A 25,919-nucleotide genomic window follows, 5' to 3' on the forward strand; every position below is an offset into this window, starting at 1 on the left:
TTGTAAACTGCTGTTGATTCATTGAGTTGAATCGTGAATCGAGTATAAAAAACGACCCGAGAACCAGAATCGAAAATTGAACCGAGCATCGAAATCGAATCGTTTTGATAGCTTGCGAATCGAAATCGAATCGATCTGGAACATCTGAATCGATACCCAGCCCTACGAACTACAGGTGACTATTTTTACAGTTAGTATGGCTAATATGAACATCTTGTGAAAACTTTGATGCACGTTAATTGGATATCACTAATATGAATGTATTGATTCTTTTGCAAACTTACAGACTATTGTTTTCACAGTTGGTATTGCTAATGTATGTATTTTGCATAATACCATGTTTTCTATACATTTCATAAGCCTTATACTTTCTGTACTAATATGTATTTACTGTAGCTGCTTTATATGCCAAATTGTAAAAAAACGCTGTAGAAACATAATGTAAATTTAAGGTTAGCCACACATTCTCTTGTGCTGAGATTGAATAGTGGTTGCTAAATTAAATATATAGGTGATGTTCTACCTGATTAAAATATTAGAAACAAATGTAACTTCGGTCTCGAATAGTTTACAGTTTCTCCCCCACATCTTCACGGAAGTGTCTGTTTTCATTCTCTCCCTGGAAATGTTCTGGAACAGGGACTATCCTTCTCAACCCCCATCCCTCTCATCAGCTCCCTCTTACAGACTGTACCGCCGCTTCATTTCTCTTTTTCCTCTCGCTCTCTCTCACTCTCCCTCTCTACCTCCTCCCTTGGCGCTCACTTGGGCGGGCAGCCGAATTCCTGTGGGCTATCGGGTTACCCGTTGCCGTGGAAACCAGTGGGAAGGCAGCTCCATTAATCATTTAGAGCGCGCCCGAAGTGGAGGTCAGCCTGATTGCAGCGGATAGGGTATCATCCCTGTGTCCCACCAGGGACCTCCTTGATTTGAATTAAAAAAGATTAAGCTTGCACCCCTACCACCATGGCCCACCATCATCATCGTCGGCAACCTAGCCGTATCATGTGACCACGCTCCACGGAGCCACGCGGATTAAGAGATCGGAGCTGTGCGTTTGTTTTTCAGAGACTGCCTGAAACATTAGACGTGCACAGGTGTCTACAACAAGGAGCCCAGGAGCTTGTGTAAAAAATGGACAATAACCATGCACACCCCTCCTGGGCTTTCTCTCTACCTGCTCTTATCCTTCTCATACTTTCATTTTACCGTTCTTCTGCTTCTCTTATATTCTATCAGATACTTGTTGCTCTTTTTGTTAAACTGGAAGCAATAACTCAGCTTTATTCTCCCACTGACATTTCCTTCTCTTTCAAGCCTATGAAATGGTGCATTTGTTGCAAAACCTTTTTATAACTTAATAGGAATATGATTTTTACGAGCTTGTAGGACAGCTGCTGCTGGTTCTGAAAAGCCAAGGCCAGACGTGTGCGTGGGCAAAGGCAGTGTGACAGCTCTTGGGTCACACTCAGCAAATTCGGTCTGGCTGTGGTACGATAACCCAGATGAAACGTGAAGAGTAGTGAAATGACCAAAAGCGTTACTCCATGTGAAGTGGCCCCTGCTTATCGCTCCCTAATGACGGCAGCGTGAGTTTAGATTTACAGGGCCTCTGTGAGAAGGACATAGAAAATCACAAATCATCCAGGCTATGAAATAATGGCACCGCTACGTCGAGTCCCAAAGGTGCCCGCCAAATTTACGGGGCCCCTCTAGCACTTCAAAAACTTGCCATAACTTAAACCCAGATGATTTTATTGTACCATGGAAGCATAAGGGGGAGATGAGGAAGGTGAGGGGGAAAGATAGATAGGTTGGAGAAAAATTAAAACCACCTTTGTCTTAGACAATTAAAATTCCAGCAGCTGACACGTTAAGGAGTTTTGGGAATCCACATACTGCACACTGCTTAAACGAATACAGATACATAACCAGTCCAAGCTGTGTTGCTTTGATAAGTTGAAGTTTTTTCTTGTCAATGGTCTAGCCCAGGAGAGCAATGTCAGTAAGATAAGTGCTCCAATGAGATTATTATCGGCTCTTCTCGTTAAAATTAATGATCTCGACACCTTGCTCGTCCAAGTTATAAGGCATTTGGCTGGTACGCCGCCCTTGTTAATGTCCACTTTAATAAGAGTTTCAATAGCACCAGCTTTGCAGGGCCTGAACAGATGCTGGCTGGTATGTTGTGCTATTATGAAGAGATGAAGAGACGGTGTCCATGACCTACTACTTACGCTTTTTAAGATTTATGTGCATTGTAGATTAATAGTATGCATATTAGGTTTTTTTTTCTTTATTTTGGATACTGAAGTTAATTCTATTAGTAAAATGACTCTAACATTAAGAACCATTTACAAGACACTCTTGGAAACAAGGGGACTGGACGGATGAACTTAGAAAGGACATAACCATTACAAAACTTTAAAATTAAAGTCAAGACATACACTTTAAAAAATGGTGCTACACAATTTTTGCTGTGGTTCTATAAAGAACCTTGAACATCAAAAGAACCAGAAGTTTTTTTTAGACTATAAAACCGTAAGGAAAAAATAGTTCTTTAAGGAATTTTTGGATCCTTGGGAACCAAAAATGGTTCTTCTATGGCAGGGGTTCTCAAAGTTTACATTCAAAGGTCCAAATCTGAATTCTCATCATTTTCATAGGTCCGGAAAAACTTTATGTAAATCATTTGTTTATATAACAAATCAACACAAATAGTTAAGTGTATTTTGCATTTAAAGTAAAACAATTTTTTTAAACATAAACACAAGAAATATGCCAAAAGTAACTAGGTGCAAAATACAGAGCAACCTAATTAGAGAAATGGCACAGTTTGTTCTCCATCAGATGCATAAACCATGGCAAAAAAAGTGTGGTTGGTAGGCAGAGAAACTGAACAAAATTAGGAGTGCACCTATAAATTGGCTGATGATGCTTGCTATGCTTCTCAATGAATTACGGTGAAATGCCGCTACATCCGGCAGAAACTTAATATGCGCTGCAGACGAAGAACACAGCTCCAGGAAATGTCTTAAGGATATTTTTATATTGCTGTTCTTCAAACCTTTTCAGGTATTTTCATGATAATAAAGAATATGTATAATGATTATGTTTGACGAGTGTAGCTTTTTCAAATGCATGTTTTAAACGACTCAAACCAACAGTGATTTCAGATCTGATCAAAAGCCGTAGTACATAAAGTAGCTGTGCATATATCTGGGTGTGACGGCTACAGCGTCACACAGGAAATTTTTAAATAACTCGTTTTATTTTCGGATCAGGAATACTCTTAAATCTAAAAAGAAAAAAAAAACTAAACGAATGGTTTACAAGTTTAATATGCATTTGTAAAGTAATCAATCACATAGAAATTAATGCACTTGTAATATGAAGTGGACGCGGGTCCGGATCAAGTTCCCGTCGGGTCCGGATCCGGACCGGAGTCCGGACTTTGAGAACCCCTGTTCTATGGCATTGCTGTGAGGAACCTTTTGTAGGATCTTTTGTTCTATTTTAAGAGTTTAAACTTAACAATAGGACTCAAAAACATAACCTACTATAGTTGTTTTCAGCCGCAACAATATAATCAAATGGCTTTTGTGATCAAACTTCACTTCCGGCAGACTTCCGCCTTTCTCAAACCGATGGCTGCATCCTCCGGAGGTCGCATATGCAGGCTGCATACATCTTCAAGCCTGGTTTATTTCAGTACACTGAGCATTACATTCACAAGTCATAAGCATATTACAACAATTTGCAATTAACTAAGTTTAAAAGTAAACTTTATAATTGTTAATATTCTGAATTAAGACAGTCTTTATGACGTATGCAGCCTACAAATGCAACCTACAAAGAATGCAGCCTTCCAATTGAGAAACGGCCAGAGTCCTTCTAGAGTAGATTACAAGCAAAATAAATAAGAAGTAAATGACCTTAATTTAAATTATAGATAAAGCATATCAACCAGTACACTGAGCTAACATTACTGTGTAAAATGTATGTATACAGTGTTAACTGCAGATCCCTTCACATAGCAGTGATCCATGGTCATAGTCTCACCTCGTCTTTAGGTAACCAAACATTATTTGTTCCAGAGGTCAGTTTAGCCACTAGCCAGACCATTAAACAAACAGAGACTAGAAGTGAAATTCAGGCCAGAGGCGTAGCTTCGACAACGTGTGCGTCCGATGAAAAGATCTATACAGTTTTATTCGGATCACATCCAAACACATTTTGCATGAATAAATAAACTTTCCTTTAAATGATTCTCTATTTTCTTAAAACAATACTGAAAGCACAAAACTACACGTGTGTGTTGAATAATTGACATTTTTACAGTACCTGTTTTGTTACTAATTATAGTATTGTATGCTATCACTATAGAAAGGTCAAAAGTCAGGTTGTTTTTAATAAATAACACAGCATGTAATAATTGTTCATGATTTTTGTGTATCTGATGCCATTGTACCCTAGCCTGGCTCCGCCCTCCTACGTGCTTCCGCTTAATTTTCGTTGAAAGTAAATGAAAGTACGTCTGGGACTGCTCTGTAGAGTTTCGTTTTCAGAGGGGGGTGGCTAAAAACGATGACGTTGAGGTTGTGCGTCAGTTTGAGTTGTAGTTCAGTAATGGCAGCGGAGAAAGACGTGAGAAAAGCTATTCGGTCCGTTGTTGCAAAGCTGCCGAATATACAGAAGTTAAAGCCGGAGCAAGAACCAGGTTTGCTAAGTTTTGTTGGTCTGATTATTCGTACTTGTTGTTTCCGGCCGGTTTCGGCGCATGATATACGTCACGACCACACGTTAGCAACTGCGTATGGCAGATCCTGAGTGACTCTGCGCAGATCCAATAGTTTTAAACTTCAACAGAGGACCCTCCTTAACGGAAGTAACGCTTTGCAATGGAGCGTGGCCAGTCTCTCTGTACAAATGAAATGAATGTACGAGAGTCTGGTTGGACCAGGCTAAATGTACCCCATATGAAGGCAACATTTGAATTAAATTATTATTAACTGTAGACTTAAAATATCTTGGTCAAAGGTTTGTAAAATGAATTATACAAGATGCAATATAGAATTGTGTCTTGCAATATGGAAAAACGGTCATATTTATTAATGCATGCTACACGTGAGATCAAAACACCTGTTTGAGCCAGGCCGGTTTGATATATTGTTATATATATGTATATATATCTAATCTTTGTTATGGATGAGATGGGTAGTTAAAGCTTCAGATGACTCATGTGGCACAATGAATGAGCAGCAGATGGTCTGTTATCTCTGTGAACTAGAACTCTTCTGTTCTGATCACCTTACAGATACCTCAGTCCACCCACTTCGGTGGTCACTCAAAATGAACATGAGCCGATAAGATAACCTTTACCACCAGACAAGTTGTAGGTTGACCCTGGTGTTGAATGAACCAGAGCAACAGTGGTAAAAGGAGATGGTCATACGGAGACTGTGAGAGATTAAGATATAGAGATCTTAAATGCTTTCTTATTTGTAAGTCGCTTTGGATTGAAATAAATAATGAAAAAGGATATAGCAGCCTGATCTCACAAAAAAATCATACATATGTTACGAGTTGGCTAATTTATGTCAATTTATAAGAAATTAAGCGTGCAAAATCATACGATTCTCATGAAAAAAACGAACCCCAAACCCCAATGTCACAGGGGTCAAGGCAAATCGTACTAAAACTTATGAATGTGCTCATATGAATTAATACGAATTCCTAAAATATGTACGAATTCTCATGAGATATAGCTTGGAGATAGAGAGTTAAATGACAAATAAAATAGCATTAATTAAAACCAAATTGATTGGCCTGTTCAGCATCCACATGGACAGAATTTCTGTGTTTTCCATTATTCACACATAATTGGCTATTGTCACCTTTCACACTGGTTTGCACTGCCAAAAATCATGAAGACATTTGGATACATACAACATGACATACTGTATGTGTGTGTGTATAAAAGAGAGTGAAAATGTGCTGGTCTTTGTCTACAATTTATTTGTTGCGTGCTATTGAAGTACTAAGGGAGAGACTTGATTTTCTGAGCAAGTTGATAAAAGACAGAAACCAGGAGAGCAGAGGGTGGAAGCGCTGTACAGCGCTGTTGCTGCAGTCGAGGGGACGTTCCTGCAGTTGGGCTTTAATTAAGCACACTAAGTAAGCCACTAAGGAACAATGAGACATCTGTGTGGGTACGTGCATGTGTGCTTTTGTGAGTCTGCGGTTGCAAAATTCAGCCAGGAGCAGGTCTGCTCCAGTGATCGGATGCTGGCGCTACATAGATTCCCAGCCGATGTAGGTGTCATAGAACTTGTTTAACAAAGTTGTCGAGACATGATTCACAATTCGTAGGCCAAAACAGTCTGTGAAAGAACACAAGTCTAGGCTTAGGTCCCTATGTAGTCTGCTATATGGGTGGAAATCAGACTTGTTTTATGATACATCTTAAGAGTGGTCAAAAGAAGTTATGAACCAGTGAACTTCCAGGGAATGATGACAGGGCCTGAACCTACAACCACTATTTATTACTGCTGTAGCATTTCAGCACTCTGGTAAAGTGCCTTTGAGCAGGTACAGTACAAAAATGTATCATCCCTTCACTGATAAAACAACGGAGAGCTGAAACAGAGCAGCTATAAAATCACAGATTGATTCCAGACCTGGATTTTATAGTCCTAGGGTTATAGAATATCTGGTCAGCACCATTTGCCCGTACCCTGTCTATTATCCAGATGACCAACTCACATAAACTGAATATTCACACAATACTTCATTCTTTCTTTTATGGGTAATTCTTTCTTTTCTTGAGTTTTTATCCTCTCTTTACCCTCTAGTGGGATCGATGTTCTGTATCGACTGAGGATTTAAAAATCCTGGCTTTTTGTTGCATGCAGTTTGCTTTTATTACAGGATGGTCTCGTTTTACCCATCAATCAATGAAATGTCACAACAGCTCTGAGCTCTTCAGTTCGCTCATAAGGGCAGGAGGAACTCTTTTAGGCCAGTATCAAGACCAGACACAGAACATCTCTTTTACAGTCCTTCACATTTTTCCCTTGCTCCCATCTAATGTTAAATGTACCTCGTATTACTGTACTATTTTTAAACCCTTCCATACACATAAATGCTTGCTAGTTTGTATAAACTCTGTTTTATACATGCGAGTGGTTACAATAATAACATAACACTTAATGTGACAAGCTTTTTTAAAGTATACTAACCTCATCACAATGCATGTTTATGGAATGAGGTCCTATGAATTAAGTCGAACAGCTTTCATAAATTGAACTTGACTCGCCAATAAAACCCCCCTCCTCTGCCTGCGGGTCGACTGCAGGACAAGCCCCTCTTGCCAATCAAGATGGACTGATCCGACTTAGTGTTTTGCAAAAAACACAAACGGTGAAATTCATACTTCAACAATGTCAGCTCTCCTCTGCCCGCCCGTCACTCAACGGAAAGGCCTCAAAGCTTTGGTTGCAGCCACTGAAAAAAATACAGATGCTCGCAAAGAAGATCTGGTGTCATTTCCTGTTCCTCCGATCTCTCTCTGACCTTTGTGTGAGAACAGCTCCACGTTTCTCACTTTCCCACCCTACACATCTGGCCATTCTCGTGCCCAGCCGTTCGGCGCGGCGGTCACATCTGATAACCTTTCCGAGTGAGGTGCACAAGCTCTGGCCGGATAAATCTACTCTCCGAATGAACTTGTGTTTGACCGAAAACATGAGGAGTGAGTGTTTTTTTATTTCTCTTGGAACGCTCACTCAAAGGCCGGTTCTCACTCTGTCTAACCAGCGCCGAGGCCTCTCTCGACTCACAGAACAAGCCCCACAAAACAAGCCCCTGTGTATGCAGAGTCTCGCTAAATGTTGTCTTTTAAAAAGTGCCAATCGAGGAAACAAAATGGATTCTGTATTTAATAAATGCAGCATTGAAAGCTGTGGCAAATCTTAAAGGTGAAAACAGGTGAAGGGCTGTCTTCATTAAATTAGTATTGACTTACATAACCTTCCATTTACGCTTTTCTGAGCTAAGTCAATGTCTTCCTTTCCCCAGTTCAAGTAGTTTTGAATGATTGAATTAGCGAATGGATTAGGCTGAACAAAAACTGCAAATCTGCTGATGCAAAAGAAAAGTGCTTATTACCAGGAAGCAAACATGTTGGGTTTTTAATTTTTTGTATTATTTCTCCTTTTTTTTAACAATAATAAAAAAATGCAGATATATGCGGCTGCAATGCTATCTCACAAGAATTCTTACATATTTTATGAGTTGGCTAATTTTTATTAAATCATACAACCACATTCTTAAGTTTTGTACGATTTGCCTTGGTGTTAGGGGCAGGGATAGGGGTTGAGTTGTGTTGTTGTTTTATTTATTAAAACATTTTTGCACAATTAACTTTGTATGAATTTATACGAATTAGCCAACTCGTTAAATATGAATGAATTCTCATGAGATCAGGTTGACTTATTTGCAATTTTACATTTTAGCTGTGATTTTAAAACACATTGCGTTGATTATCTTTATAAAATGTAAGAATGGGTTCGAACCCAGGAAACACAAGTAGGGGAGGGCGGGGCACAACCTAACACTTTTTGGTTTTGGCTCAATCGCTCAAAAAATATTTGAGTTTGATTAATTATATTTTTACACAAGCAACACACACATCTCTGCTACAAATGAACATTTGAAGTTTGTTTCTAGTACTTACCATTCTTGGACAATTACACCAAACGTGACAGAAGTGCAAACGTTACAACTTACCCCATAGGTGGGGTCAATTGTAACAGGCAGGGGGGGTTAGTTGTAACACTTGCTAAAAATGAAGTTGGCAGGCAAATATTTCAATACTATTTTGCCTATATACTTGAAGTGGATATTATTTATATATCTGTCTATAATAGACAGGTATCCACACCGTATTCATTCACCCAGCCCTTTTCTAACAATAGTTCAATAATAAATTGATACAAATGTCTAAATATGTGAGAAAATTATGACAATTATCAAATTCTGAGATAATGAGCATCAAAGTCTGATTTTAGCCATTCAATTCATTATGATTTCAATCTTTGATGTGACCTTATTCAATCAATATTAAAAATATGAACAAAAATACATTTGACACACGATTTTTGATAAGAGAGGCACATTTATTTTGTTGCCAGCCAGCAATCATTCGTGTGTAGCCTATTTAAAACAACGGCAAGAATTGCGCTAACGTTACCGGTTGTCATATTGTAAGTGCTGAGGGGTTAGTTGTAACACAGCGTTACAATTAACCCCGCTGGGTCAAAATATTTTCAAGCCCACCAAAAAAGTTGCTAAGAGCTGCAGACATATTATGCATATATGCTATGCATTTGGCAGATGCTTTTATCTATCTATCTATCTATCTATCTATCTATCTATCTATCTATCTATCTATCTATCTATCTATCTATCTATCTATCTATCTATCTATCTATCTATCTATCTATCTACAATCTGGTAAATTCAAAGATATTGACACAGCTGTAAGCCATGGACTCTTATTTTACATAATTAATGTAATTGATATAACTAACAAACATTAATCACATAAGTGAATGTAATAGAGAAGATATCATCTCAAGTAAAGTATTTGTGAGACATTAGAGAACATACAAATTTTTTAAGCAGGTTTAAACAGGCTAGAATATACAAATACAGAACATACAGAATAACCGTCATTTTTTTGTGGCCTTTATATCAAACGCAAATTAGTACCTTGGTATGTACACGTGTTTACAAGCTTGCAAAACAAGACCAGGCCAGGAACAAACACCATTGATGTTAAAACTGCCCACAGGTGCAATAAACACCCTTAAGCCCCCAAACAAGAGCTGTAATGAGTTTGCCAAAGCATCCAACTCCAGTGTTGTGCTAGCTTTTCCGCTCCATCAGGGAATATAAAGTTTAAGAGCCTTTTGCTATCAGTGACCCGGGGAAAGGAGGCATTTGTTGAAGCAGTGGCCGTTTAATTGCGGAACTTCAGGCTTGCTAATGTGACTCTGAACAGTGACACCTTTGGAGGTACAGTTACAGGAGAGCAGGGCCCCTAATTTTATGTCAGCACTTTTGCAGGGTTGAATTTATTGATGGTAATGCAAGACGGTGAGATCTGCTTAAAACGCCCCAAGGCCTCTTATAATACAACATGTCTTTCTCACACTAACCTGAACTGTAACTGTAGATTCTAAGCTGACTTGAAGGACATATGGTGTCCAAAGGAACCGTTAGAAGGACACTCAGAAGAGCGTTAATGAACCAAAGCCCCCTCCCCATCCACACTAATATTGTTATTAAGTGTTGCCAAAGTTATAGAGTTGGTTGTCTGTGCAGTTTAAAAATGGGAACTGTGGAAGTCATTTGATGGAAGCCGGATGTTAATTTTCTCTTTGCTTTAAAATTACTGTTTAAACAAAAAATGAGAGGAAATATCTGAATGGACCTGGAGAGGAAGAAGAATGTAGAAAACAGCTGGCCTGTAATGGAGAGGTCAACTGGGAAACGGCATAGCCCCAAGTATATGGCTGGCTGTATTATACCTCTTAATGTGCAGGCCTGCACTTTGCTAAAAAGTTACTTTTTGCCAATAGTTATATGTTCGATAAGCAAGTTTGCAGTTGTCTTATGTGACTTTAAGAAAGAATATGAAATGACTTTTCACGAGCTGCACAAGAATGTACTAACACTTAATAATTTCTATTTTTGTTTTACTACATTGCTGGGAAAAGAACATCCTGGTTTAAAGGCCCTTAAAGTTAGGTGAGTTGCTTTCTTTAGCTATTTTCACTTAATTCCTTAGAATGTTAAAGGTCCCATTCTTCCTTTGTTTTTAAAGCTTTGATTGTGTTTACAGTTTGCAATATAACGTGTTCATGTTTCACATGTAAAAAACGCTGTATTTTTCACACAATTTACTTATCTGTATAGCGCTGTTTTCACTGTCCTAAAAACGGGCTGATGTCTTCCTTGTTCTATGAAGTCCCTCCTTCAGAAATACATAATGGGTTCTGATTGTGTAGTTTGTTTAGTGTGTTGTGATTCGACAGCTGCTTAGCTTAGCAGAGCCGTTTGAGCTGGCGACTGATGTATTCTTGTGGGCGGAGTTTAGTCAAAAACTCTTTTATTGATGTCATTCAACCGGGAAGTATAGGGCTGTAGTCCAAACCGGCCGTTTGCTGTAGGCTTTGAAAGAGGAATTCTGTTAAAGAAAATATATCGCCTGGCAGTGAACTTTGAGCTTTATCATTTTACAGGTATTATTTATGCTATTATAGCAACATTACACACTAACTAGGGTTTAGAAAATGGGACCAAGAAGAATGTGACCTTTAAAGTTCTCCTTATTGGACATTTATATTCATGCATTTTTCAGTTGCTTTTATCCAAACCGATAAACGCTTTATCAGTCTAATCTGTACGCATTTCTTGGGAACAGGACTGATGTGTTTTAGCGGCATGCTCATGCAATTTTCAGTTGACGTACAGAAACATATTCAACTATAATTTGTATAATCACATTCAAAGCCAACCGCCACATCACAGTATGTTTACATGCAACAAAATAATTACTTTGTAATGGGATCAGACTGAAAAGCCATCATGTAAACAGCTCAATTGATCCGGTTGTGATCGATCCAGATGAAATTTCAAGCGGATTGAAAGAGGTGCATGTAAATGTGCAAATCATAGTATTTTCTCAGTCGGATCCGAAAATACCTCATGCAGATGCAAAGTGGAATTGTGTTTATGTCACTTCCTGCCAGATCTCACGAAAATGTGTACGTATTTTACAAGTTGGCTAATTCGTTTTAATTAATACATAGTGAATCGTACAAAAAGGTCTAATTATCTTAACAGAAAACAATAACGAAACCCCAGCCATAACCCCAATGTCACAGGCAGATGCAAATCATACAAAAATGTACGAATGTGGTTGTATGAAATGATACGATTTAGCCACCTCTTAAAATTTGTATAAATTGTAATGAGAAAGTTTTGTCATGTCTTATATTTAGAACGTATTTATGTATTACACAATACTCATCAAAACATGCAATAGCAAGACATAAGCAAACACGCATTATTAAGGTAATTGGGCACGCTCTGTACTTTCTGCAGGTGAGTTTGTGTGTTCTTTCATAACATTACATAAAACAATAAAAGAGCCTTGTGCCACAAAAATTGCATTTCCATTGCTCATATCTTCTGAAAACTTCTTAAGAATAACTTTCTTCAACCCAACTAGCATTTGCACAGATGTTTTCTTTAGATTATATAAAATGTACATGTAATTGAATATTTGAATTAGATTGCAACGGTGTTGTCATCTGCAATCATTGGATTGACCAAAAATTGGTGCATGTAAACAAATCCATATCATATCACCAATACTGGTGTACCTTATATGAGTTCTATGAGGTATTGCTTAATACAAGCACTGGAATCAAAACCATAGTCTCTCTAGAGAACAATATTGATGTGTAGTGTCCTCGCACTACAGTATTTGTACCCTGCCATTGGTTAAATCGAAGTAAACTACATCCAAACCTAATCAGAGTTTACACTGGACTGAGAAACTGTACATCTCCTCCAGACCAATCCCCCCCTTCCTTTCACAAGACTCCAGGAAGAATCCGAACAGCTGCTGAGGCACTTGTCTGGACTGAGTTACTGCAAGGTGCTTTTCCTTCTGCTTTTATTGATAATATTACTATAGTTGATGTAAATATGGCTTAAGTATAATGGCTTTCTCTCAGCATGGGCCAATACTGGCCAGCAGACTAAACTCTGACCTCTATTCCACTCTCCCTCAGGTGAAGTTCTGGCAGGGGTCTGCAGGAAGCCGTAAGCATGCTAGGCAACAGTAAATATCTAAATGGTCTCCTTTCATATCTTTATATACATCCAGTCCGGTCATAGCTTCATACAGGAGCATAAATAACTCAGACTTTATCTTTCCAGAGAAAAGTGCTGCCTTTGGTATAAAATGTTGGTATATACATGTTCCTGCAAGGACAATATATGCCATCACATATAAAACGCACAGCAAGGGCTACCCTGTGTCTTTTAATGTGATTGATTATGAATCAGACTACAGATGTTTAGGCAGGTCTGTGTTTATGAGATATCAATTGTACAGGCATTACATTAAGTAATACAATTTAAATGAAATAAACATGTGTGTGTTTAACAGATTTAAGTGGCCCACAAATTATACAGAGTTTATACAAGTTTTAATAGAGTAATTCAGTTGTTTTGAAATTGTTAAGCCCCTTTTTTTATTTTATTTTCACAAATGTAACATTAGTTTTAACAAATTTGACTCTTTTTTGCTGCAAAACCCTCTAAGTCCATGCAAGCTTTTTTGGCCAAAACCTCCACTTCAAAAATAAATTAACTTCTTTGAATAATACATAGTAAGCAGTTGCAAAATCACTAAAGATGTACCTAGCAACATTGCAAATGATGATAGTCAGAATGTAAAAATAAACCACACATAAGGAGGTGCTGTGATCCATGTCACTGACTCATTCAGGTTGTATTGAGGTGCAAGTACTCAAAAGATTGGCTACTTTTAATACTGTTGCTGTGCATAGCAAAATCATCAGTGTTAAATGTACACTGCTGGTGTTTATATGACTACCACCAGACCTGGTGGTACCCATATATACATCAGCAGAGTACATTTAACACTGGTGATTTTGCAGTGTGGGCTGTTTTTTGTGTCTGCTGGTTAAAGTGAACCCAATAATGTGATATGTGACCCGTCACAGAAACCAGTGACACAAGTCGGCAGCACAACTTTCGAGATAATGAGAAACAACGTTTTTTTTTTTTTTCAAAATTTTTGATTTTTGTTTTATTGCAGAATCTGTTAGTTGAGATCACGAAGAAGCCTCTCCATGTTTGAGATAGAAGTTTTTGTCTATTTAAAAGCGTACATTTTGCGGTTGAAATTGGCTTGTTTTTCTGGAGATTCTAGCGTGCAGCGGGGGCGTCAATGTATATTTACATACTGGATAAGCAGCTTTTGTTTTCGCCCCCGCCCCCAAAGGGAACAGGGTGACTACTAAATAGGGATAGTTCGCCTAAAAATGAAAATGATGTCATTAATGACTGACCCTTATGTTGTTCTAACCTCGGAAGACCTCCGTTCATCTTCGGAACACAGTTTAAGATGTTTTAACATTAGATTTAGTTCGAGAGATTTTTCTTTCCATCCATTGAAAATCTATGTATGGTTTCCATGTCCAGAAAGGTAATAAAAAACATCATCAAAGTCGGATGACGTCAAATTACTGCGAGAGCTCTTCAAAAAATCTTACGGAGTAGTTTAATTTCGACTCGCTCTCGTGGTACTTCAGTTCTTGCTGCGCAGCATGAAGTCAAACAGAGATTGTTGAATTTGTTATATAATTGGCTACATGTTTTGTCTATCAATATTTCCATTAAGTCATTGGCTGATGGAGGAACGAGCGAGAGATTGGTTACATCCCTAAAGGACGTCACGTTTTCGACGGCACTGTTTGGATTATCTATTATACTTCCTCCCTATTTTAAATACATACTTTGAAGGCGGGTTCATGTGTTTAACGGAACGTAAATTACCGGAGTGTAATCGCATATACCCTTACATGTTACGATGTAAATAATCCTTAGATTGTATATTATATTCTATTACGAAATCTGATGTAAACAGTAGACTAAATCTATATTTCACGGAAATATTTGTTGATAAAAATGGTCATTGGATGAATCACACATCTGAAACAGACTGGATTCAACTTGTGATCCCCACAAAGGTAAAAGTCCTGTTTATTTTTGCATGTTGTCATCCGGACTTCTGTCACAAAATACTACATATGATGCTAGAACATCTGTATCTCAAAACGGCTTTACAGGGGGTATGGCTTAGCTAAATGAGATGTAAATGAGCCCTATTGTCTCTACCGGCAGGGAAAAGTGTCTCAATTAACTCAACTAACAGATTCTGCAATAAAACAAAAATCACAAATTTTGGGGAAAAAAACACTTTGTTTCTCATTATCTCGAAAGTTGTGCTGCCGACTTGTGTCACTGGTTTCCGTGACGTGTCACAAATTACTGGACAATCACAACAAACAATTGGGCTTGGGTGATTGGGATATATTTGAGTAGCAATTGGGCGGGTTTTGCTGTTTAAACCTGGCAACCCTACAAGGGTCGAAGTTTGAATGTGATCCACTGTTTGTTTCACATGCCGTCATCCAATTCATCTTTATCTTTGCTGAAAAAATTGTCATGGCATTTTGTCAACAAAGCTGTATTTCTGAATGGCCTGTGTCGGAATAAAGTGGATTTGAAGCGAAGGTATTTGAGGAACATATACTCTAATACGTGCTGAGAGCATTCGGTCAATATCATTCTCATTTTTTTGACGGAGATGAAGTTTCAGTGTGTCTGTAATCAAAGTATGACAGTTAGGCCCAGTCTCCTCTATTCAAAGTGTTAGATTAACCCTCTCTGAGAGCCCAGAGATGTTCATTACAAAATAGAGAATTTGCCTCAGTCAGGAGTAAATGTAAAAGTATTTTCCTGTGAATAGTAGACATACAAAGTTCTGGTCAAATCCAGTTTTAGGTAAACTGATAACTGTAGTGACTGAAACATCATGGATTGACTTTCTGCTTTGGAATGGACACATGCAGCCATCCATCAGATTTGTGTGTGCATGTACAATATGCTCTACAGCAATTTGTGTTCAATTGACAGTAATTCAACTGTCCCCAAAAAGATCCTCACTCATCCAACACACAGCACATCAGCATATACACACTTGCTTTAGTACTCATCTGTGCTCATTTAGTCCCTAAACACATGCTTGTGTTTACATATGAACACTAAATTCTTATTCCGAAAGGCATTTATTCTTTTGCAACTATTTAGTAATTTTGTAGTTATTAAACATCATTATCAGACATATGTAAAAAAATTATATTGATTTATAAAGTCTATTAATTTAGCTTGTATTCAATCATACTGTCATTCATGCAACATTTATATTTTTTACATATTTTTAATTATTATATTCAGCTATTACTTTAACAGACAAAGACAATATGTTTATTTCAACACACTTTAAAATACTATTGACATACATATTTAACCATTTTTAAATGTTTGAGTAGCTTTTACTTGAACTAAATATTAAAGATCAAAAATCTACATAACCAGTCAGTGTCTTCCTGACAAGAAAATGTAATAAGAAAGTTGCAAAGGAAATACAATTTGTGTACTTGAGTTGTACATTTTCAAGGTTGTTTTGCACATTAAATATACTTTATTGCTTAAATTAAAGTACATATATATATATATATATATATATATATATATATATATATATATATATATATATATTAAAATAATTAAATGGTTAATGAGGTGTGGTCTTGTATTTCACAAAAATAGTGTTTCTTTTTCAGTTTTTTCCTCCATGTCAGCAGATGATAAATGTGTAGTGTGAAAAGATGGAAACTATAAAAAGAAGTAAATATAGACTTTACTAATGCTATAACACACATATACACAAAATACATGTCTGAATACTCTCACTACTTTGACATATTTTGTCTACAAGTGCAAAACAGCCCAACCATCAAAAATTTCGCGCTCTCGGTCACCTTGGTGTTGATGGAAACTAATGCTGACCTGGAGAAGTGCAAAGGCAAGAAAAAAATCTAAGGCAAGTAATGTGAACACATGTTCCTACTTTTCAAAACCATTTATGTTCAAATAGAAAAAGCTCTTGGTGGAAAAAGCCTCTCCTCCCAACATAACTAATCAACCAGCAGTCAATTTTTAAAGATTGAATCCATTCAAATCTTAGCTGACATATTGATAAGTCATATGCAATAAGTAATAAACACTTCTTTGAAATTATTTTGGTCGATCTTATTAATAACAATCCATTTTACATTACATGTGAATGTGTAAACTTAAAAGCTTAAAATTTTAATATTGTATGAAATATTCATTTTAAAATTTTGAAATGTTAATATATTTCTTTAACCTGAGAATATGTATTTATGTAAACATTTATACACACATCTATCTAAAATGCAAACAATTCACATAATCTTTAAAATGTGGTTTCATATCGCCTTCTTGTAGTTATAAGTTAAATTATTGCTTTTTAAATGTTGCTAAAGACACTTGTGATCTGGGATGGCCTTTGGGACAGAACATATAGTTGCACAAGCTAATTTTCAATGTCCTAACTGAACTAAAACAATTGTATAGTTTTAATATAAACGTTTATAACACGCACATAATCTGGACACTAATGTCACATTATTTATTACACTATTGATGCAGTCTGGTAGACCTAAAAAGGTATTCATGTTTTGATCACACTTGTACAGTAAATCTGCACAACCTGTTAAATGTTCGTTTGTTTTAGGCTTAATATTAGTCACTGTCATATGACAGCAATTATAGTAATGATCCTAAGGAAAACAGATGTCAACTTCTGTGTCCATTAACTGTGTACACATATACTTACAACTTTAACTGTACATTTAAACTTATTTTCAAGCCTCAAACCAATTGAATGAAATTGACAGGAAGAGTGTATTTTAGTTTTTCTTTTATGCCAGAACTGCAATTTTGGGTTAAAATGAAGCATTTAACATTTCTTGGTAGTTTTTCGTTTTTAAATTTCACTTTTATTTTTTTTCTCTATAATTATAGAGAATTTAAATATTTTGATTTCGTGATTATAAGAAAAGTAAAAAAAAAGTTTAATCTCCGTTTATTGGTGCAACAGTTATTATTTTTACGAATTACGCTTAGCATTAGCAGCGTTATGAGCTAATGCTTCATGTGCATCTCTGAATCTATTGATTCGTATGAGACTTACAGCCTACATTAACTCAAGATAACAGAATAGAAATATTGCCTTCAGACAGTATTGAGAGTGCAATATAGCCTACTGTACAGCAGACATGCTACATGTCACGCGCAATCCCCTTCCCCTGGGAGAGCAAAAGTCAAGCACGTAACAATAAACAGATCTTTATCTAATAGCTTGGTATACAGAAAGTACATGAGTCCTATCTGTCCTATAATGTGTTGAACATCACGGATAATCGGTTACACCGCCAGCAAACCCAGATTTTCAGAAACGCACTTGTTGTCTGAAGGGCATCATCGTTTTTTATTAAGAGATTCGTTATTAGCATGGTATACATTAGCAAATTATTTGGGAACTAAAACAAATTTATTTTAAAAAAAAGTATTCTATATGTTCATATATCATTCAAATGTCGTTACCAGGAGACTTCATTTAAATACAACGTATTACCTATTCATGTGGAGATGTTGGTACATCTCAATATTTAATTACGATGTCTCGTTTGTCTTCCACTAAACCACACATTGACACCAAACGTCTGGGTTTAATTCTTTCACTTCTCGCTTAACATGACATGCCTGCAAGAATGTAACTCATCAGGTCTTATGGGGCAAGCCGCGCACTGCCGCCACCCTGCGCTTTTTAGAGAGGAAAAAACATCTTGCAATAATCAGTCCAATTAGTGGAGGTCGCGGCTGCGCGCTCTCCGGTTAGCTGTGGGAGGTTGTCAAAACAGGGGGCGGCTATTAGACGAAACGCGATCCCCATTCATCAGCATTGTAATAATCACCATACAGACGAGCAGCACTGGTCCTACGATGCTCAAAAAATGTGTGTATGTTGGTATACGACTAACAATGGATTCACTCACTTTATATAACCTTTGGCTGCTTTAGTAATTGCATTTAGTTTATCATAATGTAAATCTGAATCAATTGATGCTGTAGTTCGTAGGCTTGCCTTCGCTGTTATCAACTATCCTGCAAATTACATACTTGTTGATATAATCTGGATCACTAATGTCAAGGGAAAACATAATAAATTAAAGAGATTAAAGTAATCCGTGAAATGTTTACTTACAGCAATTTAGGCGACATACAATATCTTATTTCAGGGAAGCTGCTGAAGAGATAAATTAATTGTTCATTCATATTTTATGAATCATAAGAGCAATATATACACAGTTCGCATTAATGTACATAATGTTTGTAGTTGTAAAAAGACATAATAATAATAATTATTATTAAATCCTTAATCGATTTTTATTATTTGAGTTATGCCATGTCACAATGTGTCTTTTTTAATAATTCAAAGTCAAAAACATTGATCTTCTTTTTCTGGTAGTGAAGATTTAGACACATAAGGGTGTATTTAGATCAGATAGCGTTTTACAGACGCACAGTATTGCAGAATTAGTTAAACATACAATAGTTTGTATCCAAAGAGGTAGAATTTAAAAAAATAAATTATTTAAATTTTTACATTATAATTATAAAAAGTGATGGACTGTCTTGCACTATACAAGATCTTAAGCAACTTTGTTACGCCTTAACAAAGCTGGCACTGAGTCAGACTTTATTTAATTTTATTTGAATAAGATTTGATGATGATTTTAATAATGTCTTTTCCTAGAAGTTCTTGTGGTCTCCGATTAATTTAGTTGAACTCAGAGTGAAAGTATAACATTGTTTATTTTTCTCTGTAGAAGCTGAATAAAGTTCGCCCTATGGATTATTTCGTGGCTAATTAGTTAAAATAACGGCGCGCTTTATGTATTTAATAAGAAACGTACACTAATCGAAATACATAGGCTAGGTTTACATGTATAGAAATGTACAACAAAAAAAAGTATGAAAATATTTTGAAGTTATTTTGACATCAACTGCAATCACTCTGAGTTGTCTTACCAGCAGTAAACGTCCCTCGGAGTGAGTAGGGTCCCTGTGTCTACTTATGGTGTGATACTCAATCGCCGTTCATTCTAATATCCTCTGAAACCTCTAAAAACGACTTCCAACCCTGCTTCACTCCAGTGCCCAAATGTATGAGTTCCAGGAGTGCGCGCTTGAAGAAACATACACCTCGTTTATTCTCAACAACTGCTCAATAATGCATGGCACAGGACAACTGGTCCGATTAAATGCCCACTAAATTGTAAAAGAAGATAAAACTAAAAGATAACACACTTGCAACACAAGCTGTTTTACCTCCGACATAACTAATACTATTTTATCACCAATAACAATTTACGGTAAAAAAAAAAACTTTGTGTAAAGTTTCAGAAAGTTTACCAAACATATAATTTTTTGATGCTGTTAACTATTTACAAAGTTAAACGTTTGCTTAGGTTGCATAGGAAGGGTGGATTTTGCTTATGGCCACTCACACTGAGTTTGGGGTTTGGAGAGCGTCTGGTGCGCCTTCTGCTCAGCGCTCTCATCTCGACTGCTGCTACCTCACTACCTCACAGATCTGCGCTCTTTGGCTGCTGGAAGTGTCTGTCAAACTCAGGGTAAAAATGTATTATACAGGGAAAATCAAGGCTATATTTCTGTGTCAGTGGGCGGGCTTTAAACGAAGGGGAATAATCAGTCAGTCGGCCCGAGGAGCCACCTCAAAGCATATCAGGTTACCTTGAATGACAGCGTAACCATGGCAAATAATTTGACTAAAACTATTGTCTTATCCTCACCATCCCCGGGTCAGATAACCAACCAATCACAGTTCACATAATCGCTTTTCTTGCCAGCTTAGAATAATATTATTAAAACAAGCAAGCGAGGTCCGTCTTCGGGAGTGCGTTATGCTGAAACGACATAGAAGAGGTGGTGAGCGACTCGCGCAGGAGGAACAACTTTCTCTCGTGTGCTTTAGATGGATATACGGTGTATTATGTATGCTTGAACGGATCTAAAGTTTTACGCTTCGCTTCACCGGGAGTGGGATTTGTTTTGATCAACTAAAAAATAAAAACGTTTAGCGCTTTACATACATTGAAGAACTTGTACGTTTCTGTGAAGTTAGTTATACATTGACAAAAAGTGGACGTTTATTCTAGAGAAACCATGTCTATGCTTCCAACATTCGGCTTTACTCAAGAGCAAGTGGCGTGCGTCTGTGAAGTCCTTCAGCAGGGTGGTAACATTGAACGTCTCGGGCGCTTTTTGTGGTCGCTGCCGGCCTGCGAACATCTCCACAAGAACGAGAGTGTGCTCAAAGCAAAAGCCGTGGTCGCTTTTCACAGAGGAAATTTCAGAGAGCTTTATAAGATTCTCGAGAGCCACCAGTTCTCTCCGCACAACCATCCGAAACTCCAGCAGCTGTGGCTCAAAGCGCATTACATCGAGGCAGAAAAGCTCCGTGGCCGCCCTCTCGGGGCTGTTGGGAAGTACCGCGTCCGAAGAAAGTTTCCACTGCCCCGGTCCATTTGGGACGGCGAGGAGACCAGTTACTGCTTTAAGGAAAAAAGCAGGAGCGTGCTGCGGGAATGGTACACCCATAATCCATACCCTTCCCCGCGGGAGAAGAGAGAACTAGCAGAGGCAACTGGGCTAACAACAACACAAGTCAGTAACTGGTTTAAAAACAGACGTCAACGAGACCGAGCAGCGGAGGCTAAAGAAAGGTAAAAGTCTATAATCTAGTAATAACAAGATGGATTATCGGTTTAAAATTGAAATGCATTAGTAAATGGCACTATGTACTCAAAGTTAAGTCAGAGGTGAGCACAAATGGGCCCAGTCGCACACAGAAATGACATTTTTATTAAATAGGCAAATATGTTTTTCTAGTTCTGTATTTGTCATTTGTATAAATCTTTGTTAATGTAAATTTTATAATAGTCCCGTTTTTGACTACTGTCCTGATTTGACTATACGTTTAATAATAAATCTATTTTACATGAACATTTAGGCATTTAGCAGACGTTTTTTAAGAGCTTTTTAACCCTAATTCGGAGTCTGATCATTTAATGCGAGAGTCTTATGACTTTTAAGAGTTGTCTATATGCATAAATATTTAAAAATGTGCATTTGAATGTAGTGTTTTTTAAAAAGTGTGTCTTGTGTTGCCCGCGGGCGAGATTAGTCGCACGCTGTAACCAGTGTAAACCATTATGTTAGCTCGTACGTTTTCCTAACTTTATGCTTAATTATTACTTTATGAAAGAACGTGTACTTGACATGTTTTGATTGAAAATACAGAGAAAGCAGTCGGTCACAGAGTAATTTTTACTTTAGGCTATTTTCAAAAATACTAATATACATAATTAGAGTTACATGGATCATGTTTTCTGGCATGTTATTAACGCGCTAATATGCAGTAAAATGTCTTAATGTTGACACGAATCAACAGGAGACGATTGAAATGGATACACAGTACAGGCATACAATGATGTAAACATTTACTATTTATATAATTACTATCTATTTAATGCAAGTTGTAATAAAAATTCCGTATTTTGTCAATGGATTGGTACAAACATTAAAAATAGATCCTTCAAATTTTTATAATATTTTACAGGAACAGAATCGAAGGTATTAATGATTTATATACAGGCCTACACTTAAGAGATCTGGATTAAAACACAATCACAGTGTGTAATTACTTTAAATATTTCACATTGACAAACTACCAGGACAAACATTTAAGCTTACAATAAATTTATTTATTTACACTTTCTGCTATTTAACTACATCTAAATCTATCTTTATGTAGCCACTGGTAGCAGGAAGGCCTACATGCAATACTATTATTAGTAATAATATTATACATTTAAAGATGTATTTATAAAACAAAAAATGTATATTTAGATAGATATTCATAAATGATACATTTTTGTATTTGTTTATTTATTTTTGCCAGATGTTGGTCTAACCCCTTAATTATAATTTCTCACAGGGAGAACAACGAAAACTCGAACACAAACAGTCACAACCCTTTGACATCCATGAATGGAAGTAAAACTATGTTAGGAAGCTCGGACGACGATAAAACGCCGTCTGGTACACCAGATCACACCTCGTCAAGTCCGGCCTTGCTCCTCACGTCAAACCCTGGGATGCAGTCCCTTCACGGCCTCGCACCTCCACCTGGTCCCAGCGCCATACCAGTGCCTAGTGCAGATTCGGTGCATCACCACCACTCATTACACGACACTATACTGAACCCTATGTCATCAAACTTGGTCGACCTTGGCTCTTAAGCATATGGACACTTTAAAGGAGGCTTGTACATGGACGATTAGCGTAAAACATCTCCAGACACTTAAAATGCGATGAAAAGTTAAGGAATGGACAAAAAGAGTTGTGGATGTTTATCGGCTGACCTAGGCCTACATGCAAAGCTGATATGGAGGGCCTTGAGAGAGGTATTTTTCTAGAATGTAATGCGATGGTTTATTGATAATAAACATGCTAACAAACGTCTTAATTGTTGATATCAACATTTTTTAAATCGTTATTTTAGATTGATCCATGACTCAGTCGCATATTCCGTTTGTTTACATTTTCTTTAAAGAGGCCATAAATAGTTTGGGATTTCGTTTTATGAAATGTTTTTATTACAAACGCAGAATTTTTCAATCAAGTATAAAACATAATCTTTTCGTTTTCATTTGTTTGCATTTGTTTACTTTTGGAAAGCGACTGCATGTAAACTTTGGGATCAGTAATAAACTATAAACTCAACCCACCATAGTTTCATATACCCTTTACAATAAAATAAGATGCATTTACTGAGCAAAGAAAATGTTTGAATGGTTTTGATCTGCCATAATTTGTTGTGCAGGTGTCTTGATTTCATTGAGTGGGTATGTGATAAATATTTCTCGTAATGTTTAAGAACAATTGCAGACTGTGATATCGATTACAACTTTAAGCATTTGGACATTGAATTATAACAGCGAATGCGAGGATGTGGTTCAAGTTACTGGAGGTCATGTGACTGGTCATAAAGTATTTGATCACTGAAATGGCACCACTAAACCCCCGAAACCTGAAATATGATATTTGACCAGATTTTTGCTTAGGTTGTTATATTCGAATTCAGAGCACAAACATAAGGGATGCCAGTATTATCATTTGTGTTATTTTCTGCCGTTAAGAAACTTGACAGTGTATGCGTGAACAAAAAACTGGCCTGTAACTGATCTTATATTATACTTCAACTTCTGGTACTTTATTAGACCTATAATCTATGAGAAAAGATGTTTCAACGTTGCCACACAATGCACAGTACAAAATAAAAAGTGTGCTTTAATTTGCTAAACATATTTAACGTGCCATTATGATAAAAACATTATTAAACAGTATTATTATAATGCATATTATTATTAGCTTGATGAAATATTCAGAAGTCAGTTTTCACCATTGTTTTGATGTGGCCCCATATACATCCAGTGTGTTTATTATATCAGTTTGGCTCCACATGTGCAATAAATAATAGATTCAGTTTTAAATTCACACACTGTAATGAAATGATCTAAAGTGAGCTTTTATTTGTCGCTTTACCGCATATTCTTATTTCATCGAGTTTTTTTCTTGAAAATTTGTTAGCGTAAAATCTTGGATCTCGTACTTTTAATTATGTTTGTAATAGCAATCGCCTCGTGGTCATGTATTAAAAAAAATTGTATTATCAAAATCTTTTTTATTTTAAATAAAGTAAGACTTACTTCAAACAAAGTGGCAACTGTAGGATTTAAAAGCCTACGTAAATTTAAAAGTGCAGATAACATTGTCGGGTGTCATTTTCTAAATCATAACAATTGTATGTAACGCTGTAATGTGTTATTGGGTCTTAATGTGCTTTTGTAAGGGGCGGAGAAGTCGTAAAATATCGGGCATAAGATGTAAAGAAAAGCTCTAAGTGAGTCCAAGCGTTCTCTTGTTATAAATGCAATCTAATAGCCTAAGTTAATGCTGGAAAACATGTTAATGGGGAGATGACTCAACAGATCAAAACCAGTGGATGACTGTTAACAAGCTTTCGATTCTGCATTAATTGAATTCTATCCGCAGTCTCGACAAAACTGCAACAGTGTGCACAGAACAGCCAATGCAACAGCATGTGTGTCTGTTTTGTGTGAATTGTTCCTGGGTGTGTATTTTAATTAGACAACTCTGTTCTTGCCCTTGATTATTTTTTGTTTTGTTTAAAGGGACTAAAACCGATTGTTTGTTTTCATTGGTGTTACATTCAACTTTTTGATGGAGCTTAATACCTGCTTCAAAATTATTTTTAGTGGACCTATGTGGATGAAGCGGCGTAAAAACATTTTTTTGGGGGGCATCATTATATTTATTAAAACCGGTATAGGCAAAATCAGAAGCTGCACAGCATGCATCCCTGACAAACGGCGTCCGCACTTTATACACTAATAATTTAATCAACGAACAATTATAGAGATTGGGTACAATGTAGATAAACATATATAATTAAAATTCATGTCACTATACAAATTTTTACAATTATTTTATAACTGCTATCTCAATTGCACACACATACATTTCTGCAATTGAGGAGGATGTTTGAATAAAAATGTCCTTGATAAAACTTTTTTACAGCTATTCGTAATTATGCAATTCCATTTGATCAACTTTTTATCCTATGCCTATAAGTTTATGCTTAGTGATATCAAATGATATGCTTAGTTTTCCATATAATTCTAGAATACAGTCAACAAATCGGTACTATATGTAAATATGTAATTTAATGAATGAGAATTAGATATTGTGTGAAGCTATTCGACTGCATTTAAAAACTGCTTTATAATTTTGACAAGACTGAACAATTGCACCCGGGATGTCATGACCATGGGAGAACATGAATCCGTCGTCTTGTATTTTTGTAATTTTGTTACTGTTTATTAATGCAGTATTAATTTGATCTATTATAAATTAAATGCTGCAACATAAACTAACAGTTTCGTTTATTTTACGAACATATCTGTTCATAACCTCAGCATAAAAGA

The 25,919-nt window shown here is 36.6% G+C and overlaps 1 protein-coding gene and 1 long non-coding RNA gene across 3 annotated transcripts in view; one reads left to right on the forward strand and one right to left on the reverse strand.

Annotated features, from left to right (window-relative positions):
- The window catches only part of LOC135787178 (uncharacterized), a 39,789-nt gene extending 19,280 nt beyond the window's left edge, over positions 1-20,509 (reverse strand). The window contains exons 1-3 of one of the 2 annotated variants that reach the window (XR_010547044.2): positions 20,334-20,509; positions 19,855-20,011; positions 16,472-16,569 (exon numbers count right to left, since the gene is read on the reverse strand). This is a non-coding gene — a long non-coding RNA (uncharacterized lncRNA). Of the gene's footprint in view, positions 1-16,471; positions 16,570-19,854; positions 20,012-20,333 lie in introns of those variants that run through there. The other variant, XR_010547043.2, reaches the window with a different exon arrangement.
- A 241-nt stretch (positions 20,510-20,750) lies between these two features.
- Positions 20,751-23,558, forward strand: six2a (SIX homeobox 2a). Its single transcript, XM_065296975.2, has 2 exons — positions 20,751-21,572; positions 22,847-23,558. Exons 1-2 carry the CDS (start codon positions 21,013-21,015, stop codon positions 23,148-23,150), a joined length of 864 nt encoding a protein of 287 aa, XP_065153047.1. The 5' UTR covers positions 20,751-21,012; the 3' UTR covers positions 23,151-23,558.
- Positions 23,559-25,919: the final 2,361 nt, after the last annotated feature.

The sequence above is a fragment of the Paramisgurnus dabryanus genome, chromosome 20, assembly GCF_030506205.2.
Source record: "Paramisgurnus dabryanus chromosome 20, PD_genome_1.1, whole genome shotgun sequence".
Classification (NCBI taxonomy): domain Eukaryota; kingdom Metazoa; phylum Chordata; class Actinopteri; order Cypriniformes; family Cobitidae; genus Paramisgurnus; species Paramisgurnus dabryanus.